At 38.1% G+C, this 26,101-nt stretch overlaps 1 protein-coding gene across 3 annotated transcripts in view; it reads left to right on the top strand.

The window, feature by feature from the left end:
• Positions 1 to 26,101, top strand: part of ATRN (attractin) — a 186,471-nt gene that overhangs the window by 34,876 nt on the left and 125,494 nt on the right. For all 3 annotated transcript variants that reach the window (NM_173995.3, XM_059892370.1, XM_005214485.5), the window contains 1 exon segment: positions 25,422 to 25,505. In NM_173995.3, the coding sequence (NP_776420.1) occupies positions 25,422 to 25,505 (84 nt within the window).

Below are 26,101 nucleotides of genomic sequence, written 5' to 3'. Positions count from 1 at the left end.
CAAACTAATCACATGGATCACAGCCTTGCTTGTCTAACTCAGTGAAACTGTGAGCCATGCTGTGTAGGTCCTCCCAGGACAGACAGGTCATGGTGGAGAGTTCTGTCAAAACGTGGTCCAATGGAGAAGCGAGTGGCAAACCCCTTCAGTATTCTTGGCTTGAGAACCCCATAAACAGTATGAAAAGGAAAAAAAAAAAAAAAACAGTATGAAAAGGCAAAAAGAAGAGAACTCTAGTCTTCCTCATTCTATTGTTTTCCTCTATTTGCATTGTTCATTTAAGAAGGGCTTATCTCTCCTTGCTCTGGAACTCTACATTAAGTTGGGTATATTTTTCCCTTTCTCCCTTGCCTTTGATTCTCTTTTTTACTCAGCTGTTTGTAAAAGCCTCCTCAGACAACCACTTTGTCTTGGATTTTTTTCTTTTGGGATGGTTTTGGTCACTGCCTCCTGTTCAGTGTTATGAACCTCAGTCCATAGTTATTCAGGTTCTGTCTACCAGACCTAATCCCCTGAATCTATTTGTCACCTCCACTGTATAATCACAAGGGATTTGATTTAGGTCATATCTGAATGGTCTAGTGGTTTTCCCCTACTTTCTTCAATTTAAGCCTGAATTTTGCAACAATGAGCTGATGATCTGAGCCAGTTAGCTCCAGGTCTTGTTTTTACTGACTTTATAGAGTTTCTCCATCTTTGGCTGCAAAAAACATAATCTTGGTATTGAGCATCTGGTGCTGTCAATGTGTAGAATCATCTGTATTGTTGGAAAAGGGTGTTTGGTATGACTAGTGTGTTCTCTTGACAAAATTGTGTTAGCCTTTGCCTACATTTTGTACTCCAAGGCCAAACTTGCCGTTTACTCCAAGTATCTCTTGACTTTGTACTTTTCCATTCCAGTCCCATGATGGAAAGGACATCTTTTTGGTGCTAGTTCTAGAAAGTTTTGTAGGTCTTCAGAGAACTGGTGAGCTTCAGCTTCTTTGGCATTAGTGGTTATGGCATAGACATGGATTATGGTGATGTTGAATGGTTTGCCTTGGAAGTGAACCAAGGCCATTCTGTCATTTTTAGGATTGCATTCAAGTACTGCATTTCAGACTATTTTGTTGACTATGAGGGGTACTCCATTTCTTCCAAGGGATTCTTGCCCACAGTAGTATTAATAGTTATAATGATCATCTTAATTAAGTTCACCCATTCCTGTCCATTTTAGTTCAGTGATTCCTAATATGTTGATGTTCACTCTTTCATCTCCTGCTTGACAACCTCCAATTTACCTTGATTCAATGGACTTAACATTCTAGGTTCCTGTGCAATATTGTTGTTTACAGCTTTGGACTTTACTTTCACCACCAGACACATCCACAACTGAGCATCATTTCCACCTTGGCCTCGCCTCTTCATTCTTTCTGGAGCTACTAGTAATTGCCCCCTGCTCTTCCCCAGTTGCATATTGGACACCTTCCAACCTGGGGGGTCATCTTTTGGTATTATATCTTTTTACCTTTACATCCTGTTCATGAGGTCCTCCAGGCAAGAATACCCGAGTGGGTTGCCATTTCCTTCTCCAGTGGACCACGTTTTGTTAGAACTCTTCACCATGACTTGTCCATCTTGGATGGCCCTGCACAGCATGCCTCATAGCTTCATTGAGTTATGCCGGTTCTTTTGCCACAACAAGGCTGTGATCTATGAAAGGGTATCAGTAGTTACCATAGATATAATAACTACCTTAAATATAAAAGCAAATTGGATGAAAAAATACGACCAAGTTATGCAGCTTGTGGGAAAGTCACTTCAAGTTCAACAGTGTAGGTAGGTGGAGAGCAAAAGGATGAAAAATCTATAACATATAAACATTACTTTTAAAAAGAACAGGAATGGCTTTGCCAATACTAGATAGGTTAGATTTTAGAGTATAGGAAATTACCAGAAACAGAGATATTACATAAAGATAAAAAATAACAGTTAACCATTGGCAATGATTAAGAATAGGGAGTGTATAAAGATAGGAGAGGAATGTGAGGAAGCCTTGTATTGTTAGAACTGTCTGTCTTGACTGGTGGTGGATACATTAATACACAGGTGACAAAATTGTATAGAACTTACACACCCACATGTACATACATGAGTATAAGTAAAAGCGTGGAAATCTGAATAAGATTGATTTATCAATGTCAGTATTGTGGTTGTGATATTTATTATAATGTAGTTCTGAAGAATATCCCCATTTGAGGAAACTGGGCAAAGTATACAAGGAATCACTGCATTAATTGTATATGAATACATTATTTCAACTAAAATTTAAATTATTTTTTTAAAGGCTCAGGGAGACTAAGAAGACATGACAACTAAACATGCTTTTGGTTCATGTTTTCTCATGGTTAGATTCAGACTGCACTTCCTTGGCCAGGATGCTGCTTGGGTGCGGAGGGGTATCCTTCTCAGGTGTCACTTCTATAGGCATACAGTGCCTGTCTGTCCCTTACTTTTAATATAAATTTTATTTTCCTTTATGAGGTATTATCTTATTTTCCCACTAATTCTTGCTATAGCTATTAAGTAGTAATGAGGAGACACTTTATAAGACTCTACACATAGCCTGCTCCACATCAGATTTCTTCCAGCTTTTTACATCTATGATGTTAAAAATAACTAATATTCCTCAGTAGTTAACAAAAGAAAGATTTGAAAACACTTGGCCTAATTGACATATAGAGAATAGTGTACTATACAGTGACTGTATTCTTCTAATGTTCATTAATTGAAGAAAAAATCACTCTGGTAATTTGAAAATATTTCAAACTGAATTATAATGAATATATTTTATCTTAAAGTTTGAGGATACCACTAGTGCCTTGCTGAGAATGAAAGTTGCAACTTTAAATGCATACATTAGAAAAGAAAGATTGAATTAGTGGTCTAAATTATCAACTCAGAAAAATAGTAAAAACACTTCAAAATACACTAGAAAGTTATGAGAATGAAATAGATAAGAGAAGTTTATTTAATATGAAAGATATAAATAGAGCAGTTTAACAAAGGTAAGCATTAAAAGACTAGTAAAATTGATAAACTGCTAGAGAGGTTGATAAAGAGAAAGTAAATAAAAATTACTGATAACAGTGATGATAAAGGGACCATCACTATAGATCCTTACAGACATTGAAAAATCATACGAGGATATTATTAAGTTTATTCCAATAAATTTAGAAAAATGTAGATGAAATGGCAAACTCTAGTAAAACTAACTTACTAAAAAGAAAACTTCAGGCCCAGATGGCTTCAATAGTGAATTCTTGCAAACTTTTGTAAGAGAAATAGCACCAATGTTACACAGACTCTTCTATGCCTAAGGAAAAGAGGTGAAATTCCTTGTTTTTATGCATCCAGCATACATTTGTCATCAAAACCTGATAAGGGATGGAAACAGCAGGTCAGTCTAACTTACCAAACATATTAAAAAAACCAAAATATTTGCAAACTGTGTCCAGCAAAATATAAAAAGATAATGACCAAGTTGGATTTATTTGAGAAATTAAAGTAGATTTAACAGAATAAATGAGAAAAACCAGGTGATCATTTCATTAGATGGACAGTTCTTTTAAGAAATAGAGTTCAGTACTCTTTAGTAAGTAAGTGAAGTCGCTTCCCTGGTGGCTCAGATGGTAAAGCGTCTGTCTACAATACAGAAGACCTGGGTTCGAGCCCTGGGTTGGGAAGATCCCCTGGAGAAGGAAATAGCAATCCACTCCAGTACCATTGCCTGGAAAATCCCATGGACAGAGGAGCCTGGTAGGCTACAGTCTATGGGGTCGCAAAGAGTCGGACACGACTGAGCAACTTCACAACTTCACTTCACTAAGTGAAGTCGCTCAGTCGTGTCCAACTGTTTGCGACCCCACAGACTGTAGCCTACCATGTTCCTCTGTCCATGGGATTTTCTAGGCAAGAGTGCTGGAGTGGGTTGCCATTTCAGTACTCATTAGTGCTTAAAAAAAATTGTTTAAAGGATGGAAAAATACTTTCTTAATCTGATAAAGATTTCATACAGAGAAATTAGGGTAAACATCACAGTGTATGGTGAAATAGTGAAAACTTTCCCCTGAGATACGGAACAAGACAGGGATATTTACCATCACCAGTTCTTTATCATTGTAATAATGGAGATCTTAACCAGTTGCAATAAGATAAGAAAATAATAAAATTAATAAAAACATTAGAAAGGAAGAAAATGAAATAGTCATTTTTTTGTAGGGAATATGTCTGTATTTGTCATAGCTTTTGCCTAGGATAACCAGAAGAATCATGTTCCCATTGTAGAGATGAAAATTTTTTTGTTAAAAATATATATAGGTGGCATTTAAATCTTTGGAGGCAATTTGAGATCAGCTTACCTAGTTAGTTTAGGTTGAGGAGCAGACTGAGATTGGAGCCTTGGGGCATTCCTACAATTAGATACTGGGAAAAGCAGTTGGACTTACTAAAGGGGACTGAGAAGAAGCTGCCTGTGAGTCCAGAGTATAGGGTTTGGTAAACCAAGTGGAGAAAGTATTTTGAGAAAGAGGGAGGTGCCCCAATTTCAGACTATACTGTGAGCTCTGGTAATAGAGCAGTGTGATACTGGCACAAAAATAGACGCATAGATCAGTGAAACAGAATAGAGCCCAAAAATGAGCCCATACTTACATAGGCAATTATCTATGATAAAGGAAGCAATAATGTACAATGGGGAAAAAACAGCCTCTTTAATAAATGGTATTACATGATGAAAACTGGACAGTTACACGCAAAAGAATCAAAGTGGACTACTGCACAAAAATAAATTCAAAATGGAATAAAGACTTAAATATAAGACACAAAACCATAAACATTTTACAAGAAAACATAGGCAGTATGCTCTTTGACATCAATCTTAGTTGTTTTTTTTTTTTTGATATATCTCCTCAGGCAAGGGAAACAAAAGCAAAAATAAACAGATTGGACTACATCAATCTAAAGATCTTTTGCACAGTGAAGGAAACTAAGAAAGCGAAAAGGCCACCTACTGAATAAGAACATATTCACAAATGGTATTTTCAATATAGGATTAATATCCAAAATATACAAAGAACTCATACAGCTCAACATGAAAAAACAACCTGACTGAAAAATGGGTCGGTTCAGTTCAGTCACTCAGTCCTGTCCAGCTCTTTGGGAACCCATGGACTGCAGCACACCAGGCCTCCCTGTCCATTACCAACTCGCGGAATTTATTCACACTTACATCCATCAAGTCGGTGATGCCATCCAACCATCTCGTCCTCTGTCGTCCCCTTCTCCTGCCTTCAATCTTTCCCAGCATCAGGGTCTTTTCCAGTGAATCAGTTCTTTGCATCAGATGGTCTAAGTATTTGAGTTTCAGCTTCAGCATCAGTCCTTCCAATGAATATTCAGGACTGATTTCTTTTAGGATGGACTGGTTGGATCTCCTTGCAGTCCAAGGGACTCTCAAGAGTCCAGCACCATAGTTCAAAAGCATCAATTTTTTGGCACTCAGCTTTCTTTGTAGTCCAACTTTCACATCCATACATGACTGCTGGAAAAACCATAGCTTTGACTAGATGGACCTTTGTTGGCAAAGTAATGTCTCTGCTTTTTAATATGCTGTCTAGGTTGGTCATAATTTTTCTTCCAAGGAGCAAGTGTCTTTTAATTTCATGGTTGCAGTCACCATCTGCAGTGATTTTGGACCCCCCAAAAATAAAGTCTGTCACTGTTTTCACTGTTTCCCCATCTATTTGCCGTGAAGAAAAATGGGTGGAGGATCTAAGTAAACAATTTTCCAATGAAAGTATGCAGATGGCCAATAGCACATGAAGAGATGCTTAACATAAGGTAAATGCAAATCAGAATCACAGTGAGCTATCACCTCACACTGGTCAAGAATGACTGTTTTCAAAAAGACAACAAATGACAAGAATTGGTGAGGATGTGGAGAAGAGGGAACCCTGTGCACTGTTGGTGGGAATGTGAATGGCTGCAGCCACTATGGCAAACAGTGTGTTGTTCAGTCTCTCAGTTGTTTCCAACTCTTCGACCCCATGGACTGTAGCATATCAGGCTTCCTTGTCCTTCACCACCTTGCAGAGCTTGCTCAAACTCATGTCCATTTAGCCGATGATGCCATCCAACCATATCATCCTCTGTCACCTCTTCTCCTCTTACCCTCAATCTTTCCCAGCATCAGGGTCTTTTCCACTGAGTCTGCTTTTCACATCAGGTGGCCAGAATATTGGAGCTTCAGCATCAGCATCAGTCCCTGCAATGAATATTCAGAATTGATTTCCATTAATACTGACTGGTTTGATCTCCTTGCAGTCCAAGGGACTCTCAGGAGTCTTCTCCAACACCACAGTTCAAAAGCATCAATTCTTCGGCGCTCAGCTTTCTTCACAGTCCAACTCTCACAGGCATATGTGACTACTGGAAAAACCATAGCTTTGACTATTTGGACCTTTGTGGGCAAAGTAATGTCTCTGCTTTTTAATACACTGTGTAGGTTTGTCATAGCTTTTCTTTCAAGGATCGAGCATCTTTTAATTTCATGGTACTGTCCACAATGATTTTGGAGCCCAAGAAAATAAAGTCTGTCACTGTTTCCATTGTTTCCTCATCTATTTGCCATAAAGTGTTGGGACCAAAGGGTATGATCTTAGTTTTTTGAATGTTCAATTTTAAGCCAACTTTTTCACTCTCCTCTTTCACCTTCACCAAGGGTCTCTTTAGTTCCTCTTCACTTTCTGCCATAAGGGTGGTGTCGTCTGCATATCTGAGGTTATTGATATTTCTCCTGGCAATCCTGATTCCAACTTGTTCTTCATCCAGCCTGGCATTTTGCATGATGTATTCTGCATAGAAGTTAAATAAACAGGGTGACAGTATACAGCCTTGATGTACTCCTTTCTCAGTTGTCAACCAGTCTGTTGTTACATTTGCCATTCTAACTTGCTTCTTGACCTGCATACAGGCCTCTCAGGAGACAGGAAAGGTGGTCTGGTATTCCCGTCTCTTGAAGAATTTCCCACATTTTGTTGTGATTCATAGAGTCAGAGGCTTTGGCGTAGTCAGCAAAGCAGAAATAGGTGTTTTTCTAGAATTCTCTTGCTTTTTCTATTATTCAATGGATGTTGGCAATTTGATCTCTGATTCCTTTGTCTTTTCTAAATCCAGCTTGAACATGTGGAAGTTCTCCGTTCACATACTGTTGAAGCCTAGCTTGGAGAATTTTCAGTATTACTTTGCTAGCATGTGAAATGAGTGCAATTGTGTGTCAGTTTGAACATTCTTTGGCATTGCCCTTCTTTGGGATTGAAATGAAAACTGAAAACAGATTGAAGTTTCCTCAAAAGTTAAAAATAGACTACTATATGATCCAGCAGTTCTACTTCTGGGTATTTATCCAAATGAAAGAAAACACCAATTAGAGATTATACATGTGTGTCCCTATGTTCATTGCAGCATTATTTACAGTAGCCAAGATATGGAAGCAACCTAAGTGCCCATCAATAGATGAATGGATAAAGATGTGGCATGTATGTATATTGTGTGTATGTGTGATCAGTCCGAGTCTTTGTGACCCATGGACTGCAGCCCGCCAGGTTCCTCTGTCCATGGAATTTTCCAGGCAAGAGTACTGGACTGGGTTGCTATTTCATACTCTTTGGCATCTTCCTGACCTAGGGATCAAACTCAAGTCTCTTGTATCTCCTGCATTGCATGCAGATTCTTTACCACTGCACCACCTGGGATGGAGTATTATTCAGCCATAAAAAAAGAAATCTTGCCTCTTGTGACAACATGGAGTGTATTACGCAAAGTGAAATAAGAGAAAGACAAATACTGTATGAATTCACTTGTATGTAGAATCTAAAAAGAAAAACAAATGAACAAACATTAAGAAAACAGTTGTAGATGCAGAGGACAAACAGGTAGTTGGTAGAGGAGATGAGAGTGGAAGAGGAAAAAAATAAGTGAAGGAGATTAAAAGGCACAAACTTACCATTGCAAATGACTCATGGGTATGAAATGTACTGTGTGAAGAATATAGTCAGTAACTATGTAATATCTTTGTATGATGAGAGTGTAACTAGACTTATCGTTATCATTTTGAAATGGATAGAAATATCAAAACACTGTATAACATGCGTTATAGTTCTATTATACTTCAAAAACAAACAGGAAAAGAGATGAGATTTGTGGTTACTAGAGGCAGGGCGTAGTGGAATTAAATGAAATAGTCAAAAGGTACAAATTTCTAGTTATAAATAAGGAAGTACTAGGGATATATAGCATGATATTTAATTAGCACTGCTGATTGTTACATATAAAAGTTATTAAGACACTAAATCTTAAGTGTTCTCATCATAGGGAAAAACTTTTTTCTGTTTCTTTAGTGTGTCTATATGAGGTGATGGATGTTTGGTAAATTTATTGTGATAATTTCATGAAGTATGTAAGTCAGATAATTACAGTGCTGTATTTCAATTATATCTCAAAAAAATTGGAAGAAAACATAATATTAAATGCAAAAAAAGAGAAAGTAATCTGCTATTTCAAGTGTTGAAGTAAGGAGGGATCTGAAAATTTACCCCTCTGTACCTTAACAAAAGGATTTCAGAGGAGGGGTGAGGGTTAGACCCCATTGAAATGGGGTTAAGATACTAGGAGATAAGAGTGCTGTCAGTGAGTCTTCATTGCATTGTGCCAGCTATTCATTGCAGCACATGGGCTTTCTCTAATTGCAGCATGCTGGCTTCATGTTGTAGAGCTTGGGCTCTAGACTATGCAGGTGCAGTAGTTGGGGCATGCGAGCTCTCTGTTTGTCACACATGGACTTAGCATGCTGGCTCTCTAGCTGGGGTGTGGGCTTACTTGTCCTACAGTATGTGGGATCTTAGTTCCCTGACCAAGAATTGAACCTGTGTCCCCTGCACAGGAAAGCAGAACCACTGGACCACCAGGGAAGTCCCTAGTCTTTTTTTTTGTTGTTGGGGGCAGCGGTGGGAGGCTGCACTGAACAGCTTGCAGGATCTTAGTTCCCTGTTCAGGAATTGAACTCACACCCTCAACAGTGAAAACGAGGAGTTCTAACAACTGGATCACCAGGGATTTCCCAAGAGTAGATAATTCTTCTTAAGAAGATTTTTGATGTAAATGTAAGAAAAAAAAGTAGGCTGAACATGACAGGTGAGTTTGTTTTTTTTTTTAAGAAGGAAATTCAACAGCTTGTCTTATGCTGATCCAGTAGATAGGAAAAGTAAGCAACCTAGATGTCCATCAGCAGATGAATGGATAAGAAAGCTGTGGTACATATACACAATGGAGTATTACTCAGCCATTAAAAAGAATTCATTTGAATCAGTTCTAATGAGATGGATGAAACTGGAGCCTATTATACAGAGTGAAGTAAGCCAGAAAGAAAAATACCAATACGGTATACTAACACATATATATGGAATTTAGAAAGATGGTAACAATAACCCTGTATACGAGACAACAAAAGAGACATGATGTATAGAACAGTCTTATGGACTCTGTGGGAGAGGGAGAGGGTGGGAAGATTTGGAAGAATGGCATTGAAACATGTATACTATCATGTATGAAACGAGTCGTCAGTCCAGGTTCAGTGCACGATACTGGATGCTTGGGGCTGGTGCACTGGGACGACCCAGAGGGATGGTATGGGGAGGGAGGAGGGAGGAGGGTTCAGGATGGGGAACACATGTATACCTGTGGCAGATTCATTTCAATATTTGGCAAAACCAATACAATATTGTAAAGTTTCAAAATAAAATTAAAAAAAAAAGAAAAGTATAGCATAGGTTTAGAATTAGGTTTGTTCTGGTAAGGCCCTTGATTGAGTAGTGTTTAAGAATTCTGGACCCAGGTAAGGGGTGTGACCCTATCCATTGTAACTAGGGGAGAGCAAAGTACTTGCATTAAAGTAATGGAAGGAAATGTAGGTCTCTTCTGATTTATTTCTTCTTTCCCCAGCTATTCATTTTGTATTATTAGGATGCCAGACATACTTCTAGACACTAGGAATAATGAATAGAACAGCCAAAAGTCCTGGTTGTCATGAAATTTATATTCCACTGGGGGTAAATAGACATGAAACAGTGGAGTAATCAAAGTACCATCAGCTAAAATTGAAGAAAGGGAAGAGGGTTTGGAAAGTGAACAATAATAAGGGATAGCAGTGAGTCGGCCAGGGATGTGAAAGAATTGATTTTCCCACAGTGCTGGGAACCTCCTTGAGAAATGTGTTTATAAGTATGGAGTGAGACCAGTGAGCACAGTGTTTTGTCTCTAGCCTTATTAAGCTGCTTGGTTTCATATACAGAGTGAGCAGAGAGTTGGATTCAACCAGGTTTAGGGTTTGCCATGTGTATATAATGCATCTTAAGATGCCACTGAATCTAAAATATACCTGTATCTCATTTACTTCTAAGAAAGAAAAAAATAATCATTTAAACTGCATGTTTTATAATGCATCCTGATTTCTGAGCTGTTAAGAGAAACATGTTTATCTTGGAGTTGGTGAAATAAGTAGTTGGGATGCTTTCAGTTAGAAGCACAAGAAAACCCAGACTCAGATGGGCTTTAACAATAGAGAGGAAAGACCTAGAAGCCTGAATGAGACTTGTTTCCCTGACTCTCCTAACTGCAAGCTCCATGCTTCTGTTGAAGCAGCTTGCTATGGGGACCTCTAGGAACCTCTGGGATCTAAATTCTGTTGTGATTCTTCTAGACACAGAAAGCAGTGTAGCTGGGCCAGTGAAGCAAGGTGCAAGGGTCACAAAGTTGCAGATCTGGAAAGCACAGTGTTGCATCCATGGAGTGCAATAGGTCTTTCCCACTTACAGAGTCCAGTATATTGCTGAAGGGATGTATTGTTAAGGCTGTGGGAGTACTGGGAGACCTGAGAGCAGAAAATATTTATACCTAGATGATGGAAGTCTAATATAATGTAACCACTTAGGAGACACTTTGGCAGTTTCTTTAAATTTAGGTGTGTATCTATACTTCGATCTGGTGATTCCCGTTTTTAGTATATATTTATCCTAGAGAAATGTCCACACAAAGGCTTGTACACAAGTGTTTTTAGCAGCTTTGTTCATAAGCATCTATAACTGCATAATCCAGGTGTCTATCAACAGGAAAATAGATAGACATGTTGTAGTCTAAATATTCATACAACTGAATGCTACCCAGCAATAGGAAAGAACAAGATATTGATACACACAGTACTTGGAAACATGCTGATCAAAAAAAGCAAGGCATAAAAGTGTCTTGGTATGATTTCATTAAATCAAGTTCTGTCAAACTAGTCTTCAGTGATAGAAACAAGATCAGTGTTGAGAGCGATTACCTGCAAGGAGGTCTTGAGGGAACATTGAGGGGATGATAGAACTATTTTATATCTTGTTTGGGGGATTTTATGTGTGTATAAATTTGTCAAGACTTACCATATTGTACATATTTGATGATTACATTTTATTCTATATAAGCTAATCCTTATTAAGGTTGATTTAAAATTTTGGTTGGAAGGAATCAAATCAATATAATTGTCCTCATGCTAAATGTGAATAGGCTATATTGTGAAACTGTTAAACTAGGTTGAGAAATAAAACCTAAGCACGTTCTGTTTAATAGAAACAAACTTTTACTCTCTATCCTTGACCTCAGTTTGGCCTCAGGTGTGCCTGTGGCAGAGTAGAAGTATGTGAGCTCACACCTTCTGATGGAAACACCGAAATCATAACTAAGTGCTGAACACCCACCAACAAAAGAATACTGGAACCTACCAAAAAAAGGTATCCTACATCCAGAGACAAAGAAGGAACCAGAACATGATGGTAGGATGGATGCAATCAAGACAAAATCAAATTGCATACACATGGGGTGGGCAACCCACAACGTAGAAAATAATTATACCCACAAAAGTTCTCCCAGAGGAATGAAAGTTATGAGCCCCACATTAGGCTCCCCAGCCTGGACGTCTGGCAACAGGAGGAGGAGTCCCCAGAGAATGTAGCTTTGAAGGTCAACAGTGTTTGATCACTCGAATTTCACAGGAGTGGGGAAAACTAAAACTCTAGTCTTAGAGGGTGTAGATAGGGTCTTGTGTGCACCAAGACCCAGGGGAAAAAGCAGTGGTCTCATAAGAGACTGGATCAAACTTACCTGCTAGTATTGGAGGATCTCCTGTGGAGGTGGAGGGGGTGGTTGTGGCTCACTGTGAGGACAGGGACACTGGTGGGAGCAGTCCTGGGTAGCCCTCATTGGTGTGAGCCATCTTGGAAGCTGCCATTTTCTCACCAGACTTGGCCCCACCCAATAGCTTGTTGCCGCTGGTGCTGGGATGCCTCAGGCCAGACAACCAATAGGGAGAGAACATAGTCCCACCCATCAGCAGGTTGTTTGCTTTAAGTCTTCCTGAGTAAGTAGCTCCCCAATAAACACATGCTCTGACATGGCCTTGCCCACCGGATGGACAAGACCCAGCTCCACCCACCACTGAACAGGTACACTTTCAGCTGGTACTTTCACCAGGAAGCTTGCACAAGACTCTTAGACAGCCTCATCTTCCAGAAGGCAGAAAACAGAAGCTGCAACTAGAACCCTGCAGTCTATTGAATGGAAACCACAGTCACAGGAAGTTAGACAAAATGAGACAACAAAGGAATATGTCCCAGATGAAGGAACAAGTTAAAACCCCAGAAGAACAACTAAATGAAGTGGAGATAGGCAGTCTCCTTGAAAAAGCATTCAGAGTAATGATAGTAAAAATGATCCAAGATCTTGAGGAAAAGAATGGAGGCACAGGTGGAGAAGATACAGAAATGTTTAATGAGGGCCTAGAAGAACTAATGGCACCCCACTCCAGTACTCTTGCCTGGAAAATCCCATGGATGGAGGAGCCTGGTAGGCTGCAGTCCATGGGGTTGCTAAGAATCGGATACGATTGAGCGACTTCACTTTCACTTTTCACTTTCATGCATTGGAGAAGGAAATGGCAACCCACTCCAGTGTTCTTGCCTGGAGAATCACTGGGATGGTGGAGCCTGGTGGGCTGCCGACTATGGGGTCGCACAGAATTGGACACGACTGAGGTGACTTAGCAGCAGCAGCAGCAGCAGAACTAAAAAACAAACAGATGAATAATACAGTAACTGAAATGAAAAAATGCACTAGATGGAATAAATATTAGAATAACTGAGGCAGAAGAATGGATGAGTGAGCTGGAAGATGGAGTGGTGGAAGTCACTGCCATGGATCAGAATTATAAAAAAGAATAAGAAATGAGGACAGTCTTTAAGAGATCTCTGGGACAACATTAAAAGTACCAACATTCTCATTATAAGGGTCCTAGAAAGAGAAGAGAGAGAAAGAGAAAGTACCCAAGAAAATATTTGGAGAGATAATAGCTGAAAATTTTCCTAACGTGGGAAGGGAAACTGTCATTTAAGTCCAGGAAGCACAGAGAGAGGCTCAGGTCAAATAAATCCAAGGAAGAATACACTGAGATACATAGTAATCAAATTGACAAAATTTCAGACAAAAAATATTAAAAGCAACAAGAGGAAGCAACAACAAACAACATAACATACAAGGGAATTTCTTTAAGACTATCAGCTGATTTTTCAGCAGAAACTCTGCAGGCCAGAAGGGAGTGGCACAATATATTTCAAGTGATGAAAAGGAAGAATTTGCAACTAAGAATATTCCTCCCAGCAAGGCTCTCATTTAGATTTGACAGAGAAATCAAAAGCTTTACACACAGACAAAAGCTAAGAGAATTCAGCACCACCATAACAAGTTTTGCAGCAAATGCTAAAGGAATTTCTCTAGGCAGTAAAGAGAAGGCCATAACTAGAAACTGGAAAATTACAAAGGAAAAACTCACTATTAAAGATAAACATACAAAAATAAAAAAAGATAAACGTAAAGTGATTAGTGATGGTAAGAAATCATCCACACACAAATACGTCAAAATCAGCAGTTCTAAGAAGAGGAGAGCACAAATGCATTTCCAACTTACAACTAGCAACTTAAAACAATCTTGGTTATATATGGACTGCTATTTGAAAACCTCATGGTAACCAGAAACCAAAAATCTCAATAGATACAGAAAAAAAAAATAAGGAATCTAAACACAACATTAAAGTTAGTGATCAAATAACAAGAGAAGTGAACAAAAGAGAAAGGAAAGAAAAGCACCTAGAAAAACAAATCCAAAACAGTTAACCAAATGCCAGTAAGAACATATATATTATATACCTTAAATGTAAACGGAGTAAGTATTCCAACCAAAAGACATAAATTGACTGAATGGATACAAAAACTAGACCTATATATATATGCTGTCTACAAGAGTCCCACCTCAGATCTAATGACACATACAGACCGAAAAGGGATAGAAAAATGTATTCCATGCAAATGGAAATCAAAATTGGATAAGCAATAGTTGTATCAGACAAAATAGACTTTAAAGTAAAGAGTGTTGCAACAGACACGGACACTACATAATGATCAAAGGGTCAGTCCAAAAGGAAGATGTAACAGTTGTTAATATTTATGCAGTCAGCATAGGAGCACCTCAATATATAAGGCAAATACTAACAGCCATAAAAGGAGAAATTGACAGTAACACAGTAATAGTGGGGGGGCTTTAACACCCCACTTTCATCAACAGACAGCTCATTCACAGAGCAGTAAGGAAACAAAGGCCTTAAATGACACAGTAAACTTAATATTTGTAGATCATTCCATCCAAAAGCAACATAATACAAATTCATCTCAAGCGCACATGGAACATTCACCAGGATTGATCACATACTAGGCCTCAAAGTGAGCCTTGATAAATTTAAGAAAATTGAAATCATATCAAGCATCATTTCTGACTGCAACACTATGAGATTAGAAATCAACTACAAGAAAAAAATGAAAAAACACAAACACATGGAGGCTAAGCAGTATGCCACTAAAACAGCAGTGGATCACTGGGGAAATCAAAAATTACTGAGAGACAAGTGAAAATGAAAGCAGGGTGACCCCAAACCTGTGGGATGCAGCAAAAGCAGTGCCAAGAGGAAAGTTTATACTTATACAATCTTAGGAAACAAGAAAAAACCTCAAATAAACAACCTTACACCTAAAGCAACTAGAGAGTAAAGAACAAACAAAACCCAAAGTTAGTAGAAGGAAAGAAATCATGAAGATCAGAGCAGAAATAAATGTAATGGAGATGACTAAAACAATAGAAAAGATCAATGAAACTAAAAGTTGCTTCTTTGAAAAGGTAAACAAAAATAAACCCTTAGCCAGACTTATCAAGAAAAAGAGGGAGAGGACTCAAATCCATAAAATTAGAAATGGAAAAGAAGTTACAGTAGACACCAAAAAATTACACAAGATCATAAGAGACTATTAAAAGCAACTGTATGCAAATAAAATTGACAGTCTAGAAGAAATGGACAAATTCTTAGGAAGGTTAATCTTCCAAGATTGAACCTGGAAGAAACGGAAAATATGAATAGACCAATCACAAATACTGAAATTGAAACTGTGATTAAAAAATTTTCCAGCAAACAAAAATCTAGGACCAGATGACTTCACAGGCAAATTATATCAAACATTTAGAGAAGAGTTAACATCTATCCTCAAACTATTGCCGAAAACCACCCAGGAAGGGACACTCCCAAATTCATTCTATGAGACCATCATCACCCTGATGTTAAAAGCAGACAAAGATATCACAAAAAAAGAAAATTGCAGGCCAATGTCACTGGTGAACATAGATGCAAAACTCAAGAAAATATTACTAGCAAACCATATCCAACAGTATATTAAAAGGATCATACACCATTATCAAGTGAGATTTATTCCAGAGATGCAAGGACTCTTCAGTATACACAACTTAATCCTATGATACACCACATCAACAAATTGAAGAATAAAAACCACATGATCATCTTAATAGATGCAGGAAAGCTTTTGACAAAATTCAACACCCAGGATGTGGGCATAGAGGGAACCTATCTCAACATAATAAAGGCCATATATGCCAAACCCACAGCAAACATGATTCTCAGTGGTGAAAAATGAGAAGCATTTCATCTAAGATCAGGAAGAAGACAAAGGTGTCCACTCTCATTACTATTATTTAACGTAGTTTTGGAAGTCTAGGCATGGCAATCAGAGAAGAAAAAGAAAAGGAATCCAGATCGAAAAATAAGTAATATAATTATGTCACTGTTTGCAGATGACATGATACTATACATAGAAAATCCTAAAACTGCTACCAGAAAACTACTAGAGCTCATCAATGAATTCAGTAAAATTGCAGAATACAAGAGTAATAGTATTTCAATACACTAACAGTGAAAACGGAGAAGGCAACGGCACCCCACTCCAGTACTCTTGCCTGTAAAATCCCATGGACAAAGGAGCCTGGTAGGCTGCAGTCCATGGGGTTGCGAAGAGTCGGACACGACTGAGTGACTTCCCTTTCACTTTTCACTTTCATGCATTGGAGAAGGAAATGGCAACCCACTCCAGTGTTCTTGCCTGGAGAATCCCAGGGACGGGGGAGCCTGGTGGGCTGCTGTCTATGGGGTCGGACAGTCGGACACGACTGAAGCGACTTAGCAGCAACAATGAAAAATTAAAAAGAGAATGTAAAGAAACATTCCATTTACTGTTGCATCAAAATGAATAAAATACCTAGGAATAAACTTATCTAAAGAGGCAAAAGATGTGTACTCCAAGAACTTTGAGACAGTGAAGAAAGAAAGCTAAGATGACACAAACATGGAAAAATGCTCTTGAATTGGAAGAACTGATATTGTAAAGATGACTATACTACTACCCAGGGCAGTCTACAGATTCAGTGTAGTCCCTATCAAATTACTAATGGCATTTTTCACAGAACTAGAACAAAAAAGTCTTAAAATTTTTGTAGAGACATAAAAGACCCTAAATAGCCAAAGCAGTCTTGAGAAAGGAACATGGAGCCGGATGAATCAGACTCCCTGACTTCAGGCTATACTAGAGAGCTACAGTCAGCAGTGTATGGTACTAGCATAAAAGCAGAAATACAAATCAATAGAACAGGGTTGAATGCCCAGAAATAAACCCATGCACCTATGGTCAGTCTACAACAAAGGAGGCAAGATTATACAGTGGGGAAAAGACAATTTCTTTAAAGATAGTCCTGGGAAAAGTGGATAACTACAGGTAAAAATAATGAAATCAGAACATTCTTTAACACCATACACAAAAATAAACTAAAAATAGATTAAAGACCTAAATGTAAGACCAGACACTATAAAACTCTTAAGAGGAAAGTATAGGCAGAACTCTTACATAAATTGCAGGATTATCTATTTTTTGTAGCAGTATCTTTTTTGATTCATCTCTTAGAATAATGGCAATAAAAGCAAAAATAAACCAGTAGGATCTAATTAAATTCAAAAGCTTTTGTAGAACAAAAGAAAGCATAAAACAAAAAGACAACCCATAGAATGGGAGAAAATATTTGCAAACCATGCAACTGACAGGACATTAGTCTTCACAATTTATATACAACTCTGGTGGCACAATAAAAAAAAAGTAAAATCAAAAAATAGGTAGAAGACCTAAATAGAGATTTTTCCAGAGAAGACATACAGGTGACCAAGAAGCACGTGAAAAGATGCTCAACATTACTAATTATTAGAGAAATGCAAATCAAAACCACAGTGAGGTATCACTTCACCCTTGTCAGAATGACCATCATCAAGTAGTCTACAGACAGTAAATGCTGGAGGAGGGGTGGAGAAAATGGATCCCTCCTACACCGTTTGGCAATGTAAATTGGTGCAACTATTAGGAAAAACGGTATGGAGGTTCCTTAAAAAACTAAAAATGTAACTACCATATGATCCAGCAGTCCCACTGCTGGGCATATATCTGGATAAAACTGTAATTCAGAAAGATACATGCACCCCAGTGTTCACTGCAGCACTATGTACAACACCCAAGACATGGAAGCAGCCTAAATGTCCACTGACAGAGAAATGGATAAAGAAGATGTGGTGCATATATTCAGTGGAATATTACTCAGCCACGAAAAGGAGGAAATAATGCCTTTTGCAACAACATGGATGGACCTAGATATTATCATAGTAAGTGAAGTCAGTCAGAGAAAGACAAGTGTACCATATCCTTTAGTTATGGAACCTAAAGAAATGATACATGAACTTATTTACAAAATAGAAACAGGATCACAGACTTAGAGAATGAATTTATAGTTACCAGGAGATAGAGGGGAGGAATAGATTGGAAGTTTGTGACTGACATGTATGTACACTTCCATATTTAAAATAGATAACCAATAAGAACCTACTGCATAGCACAGGGAACTGTATTCAATACTAGTGCTTAGTCACTGAGTCATGTCTGATTTTTTGTGACCCCATGGACTGTAGCCCACCAGGCTCCTCTGTTCACGGGGATTCTCCAGGCAAAAATACTGGAGTGGGTTCTCATGCCCACTTCCAGGGGATCTTCCCAACCCAGGGGTTGAACCCAGGTCTCCCACATTGCAGGCAGATTCTTTGTTGTCTGAGCCACCAGGGAAGCCTCTATTCAATACTATAATAACCTAAATGGGAAAAGAATTTGAAAAGAATAGACTCATGTACATATAACTGCATCACTTTGTTGTACAACTGAAAATAACATAATGACTGTACTATAACTATAATCAATTATACTCCAATATAAAATAATTTTTTTAATTTAAAAATTGAAAAGAAGAAATAAATTTTTGAAAATTTTATTGAGTTGGCCAAAAAAGTCCTTCAATTTTTAAGTAAAAGTAGAACACATTTTTCATTTTCACTAAGAACTTTATTGAACAATGTATTCACCATTTCACTCCAGTACCTTCTGCCATTTTTCAGGCCCATTCATATTTCTAAAACTTATTCATTTTGAGCAAAGAATTGTTTCATGTGCCTTTTACAATCTTCCAGGGAACTGAGATTTTTTTCCATTAAGAGAATTTTGTAAAGACTGAAATAAATGGATATCTGAAGGTGCAATGTCCAGTGAATACCTGGATGACTCAGAACTTCCCAGCCAGGCTGTAACAGTTTTTGCCTGGTCATCAGAGAAACATGCGGCCATGTTTTGTCCTGATGGGAGATTATGCATTTTCTGTTGACTGATTCCAGACACTTTTCGTTGAGTGCTGCTTTCAGTTGGTCTAATTGGGAATGGTACTTGTTAGAATTAATTGTTTGGTTTTCTGGAAGGAACTCATAATAGAGGACTCCCTTTTAATCCCACCATGTACACAGCAGCATCTTTTTTGGATGGAGACTGGCCTTTGGTGTGGTTTGTGGTGGTTCATTTCACATGTCCCATGATCTCTTCTGTTCTACATTATTGTTCAATATCCACTTTTCATTGCCCATTACAATCGGTTTTAAAAATGGAATGTTTTTGTTAAATTTCAGTAGAGAACTGAATACAAAAATACAGTTAGGAAGGTTTTTTTCACTTATGTGGAACCCAGACATCAGAACGATTAACATAACAAAGCTGATGCAGATGCTTTTCAGCACTTGATTTGGGTATTTTGAGTATGTCGACTGTCTCCCATGTGGTATAATACTGATGTTTTCAATTTGATTGCTGTCAGCTTCAACTGGTCTTCCTGACTGTGAAGTATCATCCAGCCAGAAATCTTCAACACGAAACTTGGTGAACCACTTTTAGTACATTCTATCAGTCACAGCACCTTTCCCAGACATTATACAAAACTTTTTTTGCATTTCACTTGCATTTTTACCTTTCTTGAAATAATAAAGCATAATATGCTGAGTGTTGCTTTTTTTCTTCCATCTTCAATATTAAAATTGCTACACAAAAATTCACTGATTTTTCTGCTTTTTAAAAAAAATGTACACTGATATTACAGTTGTCACAATACAGTCCTACACAATTGTTTTGAATGAAATTAAAGACAACTGAGCACTACCAGAGCCATCTTATGGAAAAAACTAAACAAACTTTTTGGTCAATGCAATATAAAGAAATATAAAAAATAAGGAGTTGAGTAAATATTTAAGGCCCAGGAAAATGAAGAAAAATCAGTAGTTATAGACAAAGTGGAATTTGAGTATCAAATAAGTTAAATGAGTTAATAGGCATAATTTATGAAGGTCTCATAGTTGTAAGCTTGTATGGCTAAATAAATACAGAAAGCAAAAAAAAAATGAGAAATGTCAGTGATGGAGCAGTCATAGTACCTCATTTCAGTATACATTCATCTGAATTAGATTTGGTAGATTTTTTATAAACAAAAATATAAAAGGAATTGAATAGTGCATTCAGTAAACTTAATTATGTTTGTGTGTATATAAATACGGGCTTCCCTGGTGGCTCAGTGGTAAAGAATCCACCTGCCAATGCAGAAGACATGGGTTTGATCCGTAGGTCGGGAAGATTTCCTGGAGAAGGAAATGGCAACCCATTCCAGTATCCTTGTGTGGGAAATCCCCTGGACAGAGGAGCCTGGCAGCCTATAGTCCATGGGGTCTCAAAAGAGCCGGACATGACTTAGTGACTAAACAGCAACAACACATACATAAGTATACATTGCTACAATAGATTTCTTTTTCAAATATCCAAGGAAATTTGATCAAAGTTTATTAATGTTCAAGGTACTTGACCATAAAGAAAACCATTTTCTCTTTTTTAAGAGATTAATTCACCTAGTTTTAATAAACATGTAGGCCCAGGAACATTTCCTAAGCAGTCCCAACTTTGTTAAGTAATGTCTTTCTGGAGTGTAAGATTTCCCTTGGGAAGATGAACATGGTGTTACTTATTTTTGGCTGCACAGGGTCTTTGTTTCAGTGCTCTGGCTTTCTCTAGTTGCAGCACATGTGGCCTTCTCTTGTTGTGGTGCATGGGCTCAAGAGTGCGTGGGCTCAGTGGTTGTGGCCCGTGGGCTTAGTTGTCTCATGGCATGTGGGATCTTAGTTCCCCGATCAAGGATCAAACCCACATCCTCTGTGTTGGAAGGCAGATTCTTAACCATTGGACTACCAGGAAAGTCCCAAGAAAATTTTTAACAGATGAAAAAAGTTGAGGTTTTACATGTTATATTGTCTGGTAATAATAATACAAGTAAGTTAGAAATAGTTACAAGATGGCGTTTCCCTTGTGATTCAGCAGTAAAGACTCTGCCTGCAATTCAGGAGACGGAGTTTTGATCCCTGGGTCAGGAAGATCCCCTGGAGAAGGAAATGACAAGCCACTCCAGTATTCTTGCCTGGGAAATCCCATGGACAGAGAAGCCTGGCAAGCTGTAGTCCATGGGGTTGCAAACTGTTAGATGTGGTTTACAAGTTACAAGATTATTCCTTTGAAACCTGCCTCCTATAGAGGATTCCCCTATTTTCCCTGTATTCATTTCCATCGCAGAATTGCCCTCTATGTATTCTTAAGTGGGAAAATTAGTAATAGCAAGGAGTTAATTCTTTTAAGTTTCTGGTCTTGTGTTGTTAAAATGTCTGTGTTTCAGTTTGATGCTTTTGTGTTGCTGCTGGTGAAGACATGGGAAGTACCAGAGTCCATACCTAGACCACTAATTATACTGAAAAATTAGACCTGAAATTTTAGGTTAATATTCCTGGCCTTCCCCTTTCAAATCTCTTTATGTTTTCAGTAACCAGTTGCAGGCCATTTACTAGAATACAAGGAATTTTGAATTAAAAACTAGTAAAATTTAAAGGAAACAAGAACACCTAATATAGAAGGGATGTAGAGAATAGAATATTTTCATTTATCATTGGTGCAAATGTGAATTGTTATAGTCTTTTGGAAAATAATTTGCGGCCTGGTCAACAATTAAAATTCATATTTCTTTTGGTCTGGTAATCCTCCTCCTAAGATTATTTCCTTAGAAATAAAAGCACAAGTAAGGTCACATTATAGGGATATTTACTGCAGCAGTGTACATACTGCCAACCAACTGAAAACAAAATGAGAAAGTTGGAGAAAGGCAGAAAAAAAATGATATATTGTAGGGTAGAATTTATGCTACATGAATTAAACCAGTTCCCAATATCTTGGAGCATTTCCCACAAAGTTTTGTTGAATGAAGAAGAGGACGATATAAGAAGATTAGTGTAATAATAATTTGTATAACCAAAACTGATTTAAGAGAACCATTAGAGGCTACTCATCAGGGACATTCTTGTTAGGAACTTGTAGGTATGAAGAAAAATAAGAATGCTTGTGAGGTGGTCAAATGTTTATCTTGGTGGGGAGAAGGGGGAAGTACCTGGAGAGGGCGGTAAAGAAAGAAAAAGGAGAATTGTCCTTTAGTTGACCCTAAAAAGCCTGTCTGATCACATCTATTCATTATCTGTAAAATTATGTAAATGTATGTTTAAAGATACAAAGTAAATATTTAAAATAATCTTTTTCCAAAAGTGATGTATATTTGCAAATAGCTTAACAAGTCCATGTGAAGTCTGTAGAAACTCTTAAGAGGAAAGTATAGTAGAATACCACAAAACTGAGCTAGTGGGAAATTTATTTACCTATAAAATTGGGGTGGTCTCCGTGGTTGTTTTGTACTATTCTTCAGGGACCTTTGCACTCACCTTTGATTTGTCACCCTTGGTGCTGGCTTTGTGTTCTGGCTCATGGCATAATGACTAAATTAAAATCCAAACACAGCAAAGTCCAGTGGAAGAAGGCTGGTCTCAGGATTTCTGTCACAGGTTGGGTTTCTTAAAAGCATTTGCTGAGATAAAGTTTGAAGTACAAGTTAGGTATAACATCTAGGTGAGGAAGGGGCAGGAAGCAGAACTGGGCAAAGGAAGAAGTTGAGTTTCAATGCAGGCCTGACAAAAGAGAGCTCTGGAGGAATGATTGCTTGCCAGAGTTGTCCTGTGTTAAATTGAAAAATGCCCAGCCTTTATATCCATTCTAGGATGGACTGTACTTGGAAGGGCATGGCCTGAGGTAAGGCAGCTCCTGATGGAACTGACATCTGGGTGCTGTCTGTGGACCACAATCGCTTCTGCAGCTGGCAACAAGTCTTTTCTTGAAGAGGAGGTCTAGGTGGCATAGCTTCCTATCTACCACACTATCTTTCGTAGGAATGAGGAAATATTTCCTAGAAGCCTTCCATCAGACTTCCCCTCACACCTAAGATTAGATTACATGCTGTGACCCAAATAATAGCCTTTCTCCTCTTCAATAAAGAGTCCTGATTTTTCACTGAGTATATACATGGTCATCTGGGATAATGGCTCTATTTCTCAGCCTCCCTGTACATTTAGGTATGTCTAAGTTTTGGCTAGGGGGTAAGTTGAATGGTCATTTTTGACTTAGAGGAAAGGGCGTATGTACCTTGTTTCCTTGCAACTCCTTCCTGCTGCGTAGAATAAGGAGATGATAATTGGAGTTTGTGCAGCCATCTTGGATTATGAGGTGGAAGCACATGTTGAGGAGGACAAGAGCAACAAGATAGAAGTGCCTAATGATCATAGAAATGCTTTATGTGCTCCGGGTTGCTTACGTTTGGGCTTTATATCTTGGTTAAAGTCATTACTATTTAGGTTTTTCTGTGAATTACATTAGAACTTAACTGATACACATTTCTAATTGGCACGAGGGCACAGGAAATCATGATTGGCTTAGACTGACATTTTGGGAATGGGATGGATGTTGGGGAATAAGACACAGAGACATTGATATCAGGCAAGTACAGCAAGAGAGAGAATGCGAAGATGTCGAGGGATTTTCAGGGGATGGTATTTGTGATGGACCCAGGAATCATAACTAGGTAAGTTGGAAAGCGGGATGTGTGAGTGACGAACATGAAGAGTTTGTGGATTGTGGTCTCTGGGGCTGGAGACTCACTAGAGAGGGGGAGCTAGGCTAAATGAACTAGAGAAAGCAGAAATGGTCATCAGAGTGTAGGTCACCTTAAATGGAGATTTTGGTGGTAGAGCTTTTACTAACAGCAGGTCTGAAAAGAGTTGGTAACTAAAGTAGGGTAGAGGAAAAGATTCTTAATGGTGAAGTTTAAAATATGGAGTTGCTGGGCTTTGGGTGGAACATCTTTATTATGGTTGAGTGGAGGTTAGTGAAATAGATGCTGATATTTTGAGTAGGTGAAGAGGAGTAACTGGTGTGTCAGTAGGTGACTCAGAAAGTAAGGAATGCAGATCCAGAAGAGAGCATCTGTTTCAGAAAAGCTGACATTGTTGATGGAATAGGGAGGAAAAGTGATCTGGAAACAGCTATTAGGAAAGATAGCATCCTTCTTATATATTAAAATTTTCTATATAGCAAAAGATAGTAGACACAAAGTATAAAGAAAAAATAAACTGAGGAAATATATTTATAGTACATTTACCATACAAATGGGAGCTCCTTGATATAAAAAGAGCTCTTAAATGTGATGCAAGGAGTGAATTCATTGGAAAAGACCTTGATGCTGGGAAAGATTGAGGGTAAGAGGAAAAGGGGGTGACAGAGAATGAGATGATTGGGTGGTATCATTGGTTCAACAGATATGAGTTTGAGCAAACTCAGGGAGACAGTGAAGGACAGAGAAGCCTGGCATGCTGCAGTTCCTGGTGTTGCAAAGAGTCAGTCACAACTTAGTGACTGAACAACAACAACAACTTGGTAGCAAAATAGGTAAAGAATATGGAATCTTAATTTGCAAAGGAGAAAATGCAGATGATCAAAACATATAAGAAAAAACTCATACGTTAGCATTAGTACCAGTAAAAATATCAATGAGATACTAGGATGTGCCTATCATTGGCAAGACCTAAAAATATTGATAAACTTCCAAGCTTGGCATGTGTGTGGGGAGTAGGTGCTGATGTATACTGCTAATGGAATGCAGTGGATTGCCACTTCAGCTGTTGGGTGTTGTGGATTGATGTGCTTGCCCATCACAATTATGCTGGCCACAGCATGTTTATTGTATTAGCACATTTTTCTTGTAATGGTAACTGTGTGGCCTTATTTTTTAAAAACCAACTTATAAGTCACTTCTTGTGGCCATTTTTATAGTGCAAAATGTGATTTTCCCATCTTAGCTGGAAAAATTTTGGTGTTTTTGTTCATTCCTTTTGGTTTTCATATGTTTGTATCCCCTTTTCTTAAGTATATGACTAGATTTTGTTTCATCCAGATTTGTGTAATCTGAATGAAATAACTATCCAGTCATTTTCTTTTGGCCATAATATGTATCAGTGTACCCACTTGGATTGTATTGAGAATTAAGAAGGATATTATTAATACATTAAATTTTTATGAGTTTGAACTTTATTTAATTACAGACTAACTGGATCTTCTGGATTTATAACAGATGGACCTGGAAATTATAAATATAAAACAAAATGCACATGGCTCATTGAAGGACAGTAAGTAATAATGACTTTTTTTTCTTTTTTAAGATAGAGCTCATTGTGAGATTACTTTTCCAACAAGTAAAATTAACAGTCTATATCAACTTAAAATATTTTTTATTTGATAAACTTTTCTTTCACAAGTGAATTTGATTAGCTGAAGCTCCAATACTTTGCCCATGTGATGTGAAGAGCCAACTCATTGGAAAAGACCCTGATGCTGGGAAAGATTGAAGGCAAAATGAGAAGGGGATGGCAAAGGATGAGATGGTTAGAAAGCATCACCGACTTGCGTGCTCAGTCACTTCAGTTGTGTCCGACTCTCTGCGACCCCATGGACCATGGCCCGCCAGGCTTCTCTGTCCATGGGATTCTCCAAGCAAGAATACTGGAGTGGGTTGCCGTTTCCTTCTCTTATCACACTTAATGGACATGAATTTGAGCAAACTCTGGGAGATAGTGGAGGACAGGGGAGCCTGGTGTGCTGCAGTCCATTGGGTCACAAAGAGTCAGACACGACTTAGCGACTGAACAACAACAACAAAAAAATTTTTTTCTTAATCTTCAGTGTTAATTTTAAAATTTGTGTTGATTTGCAGATGAATTATACA

This window comes from Bos taurus, chromosome 13, assembly GCF_002263795.3.
Source record: "Bos taurus isolate L1 Dominette 01449 registration number 42190680 breed Hereford chromosome 13, ARS-UCD2.0, whole genome shotgun sequence".
Classification (NCBI taxonomy): Eukaryota; Metazoa; Chordata; class Mammalia; order Artiodactyla; family Bovidae; genus Bos; species Bos taurus.
The sequence above is the reverse complement of the archived record's forward strand: the minus strand, read 5'-3'. Positions and strand labels throughout refer to the sequence as shown.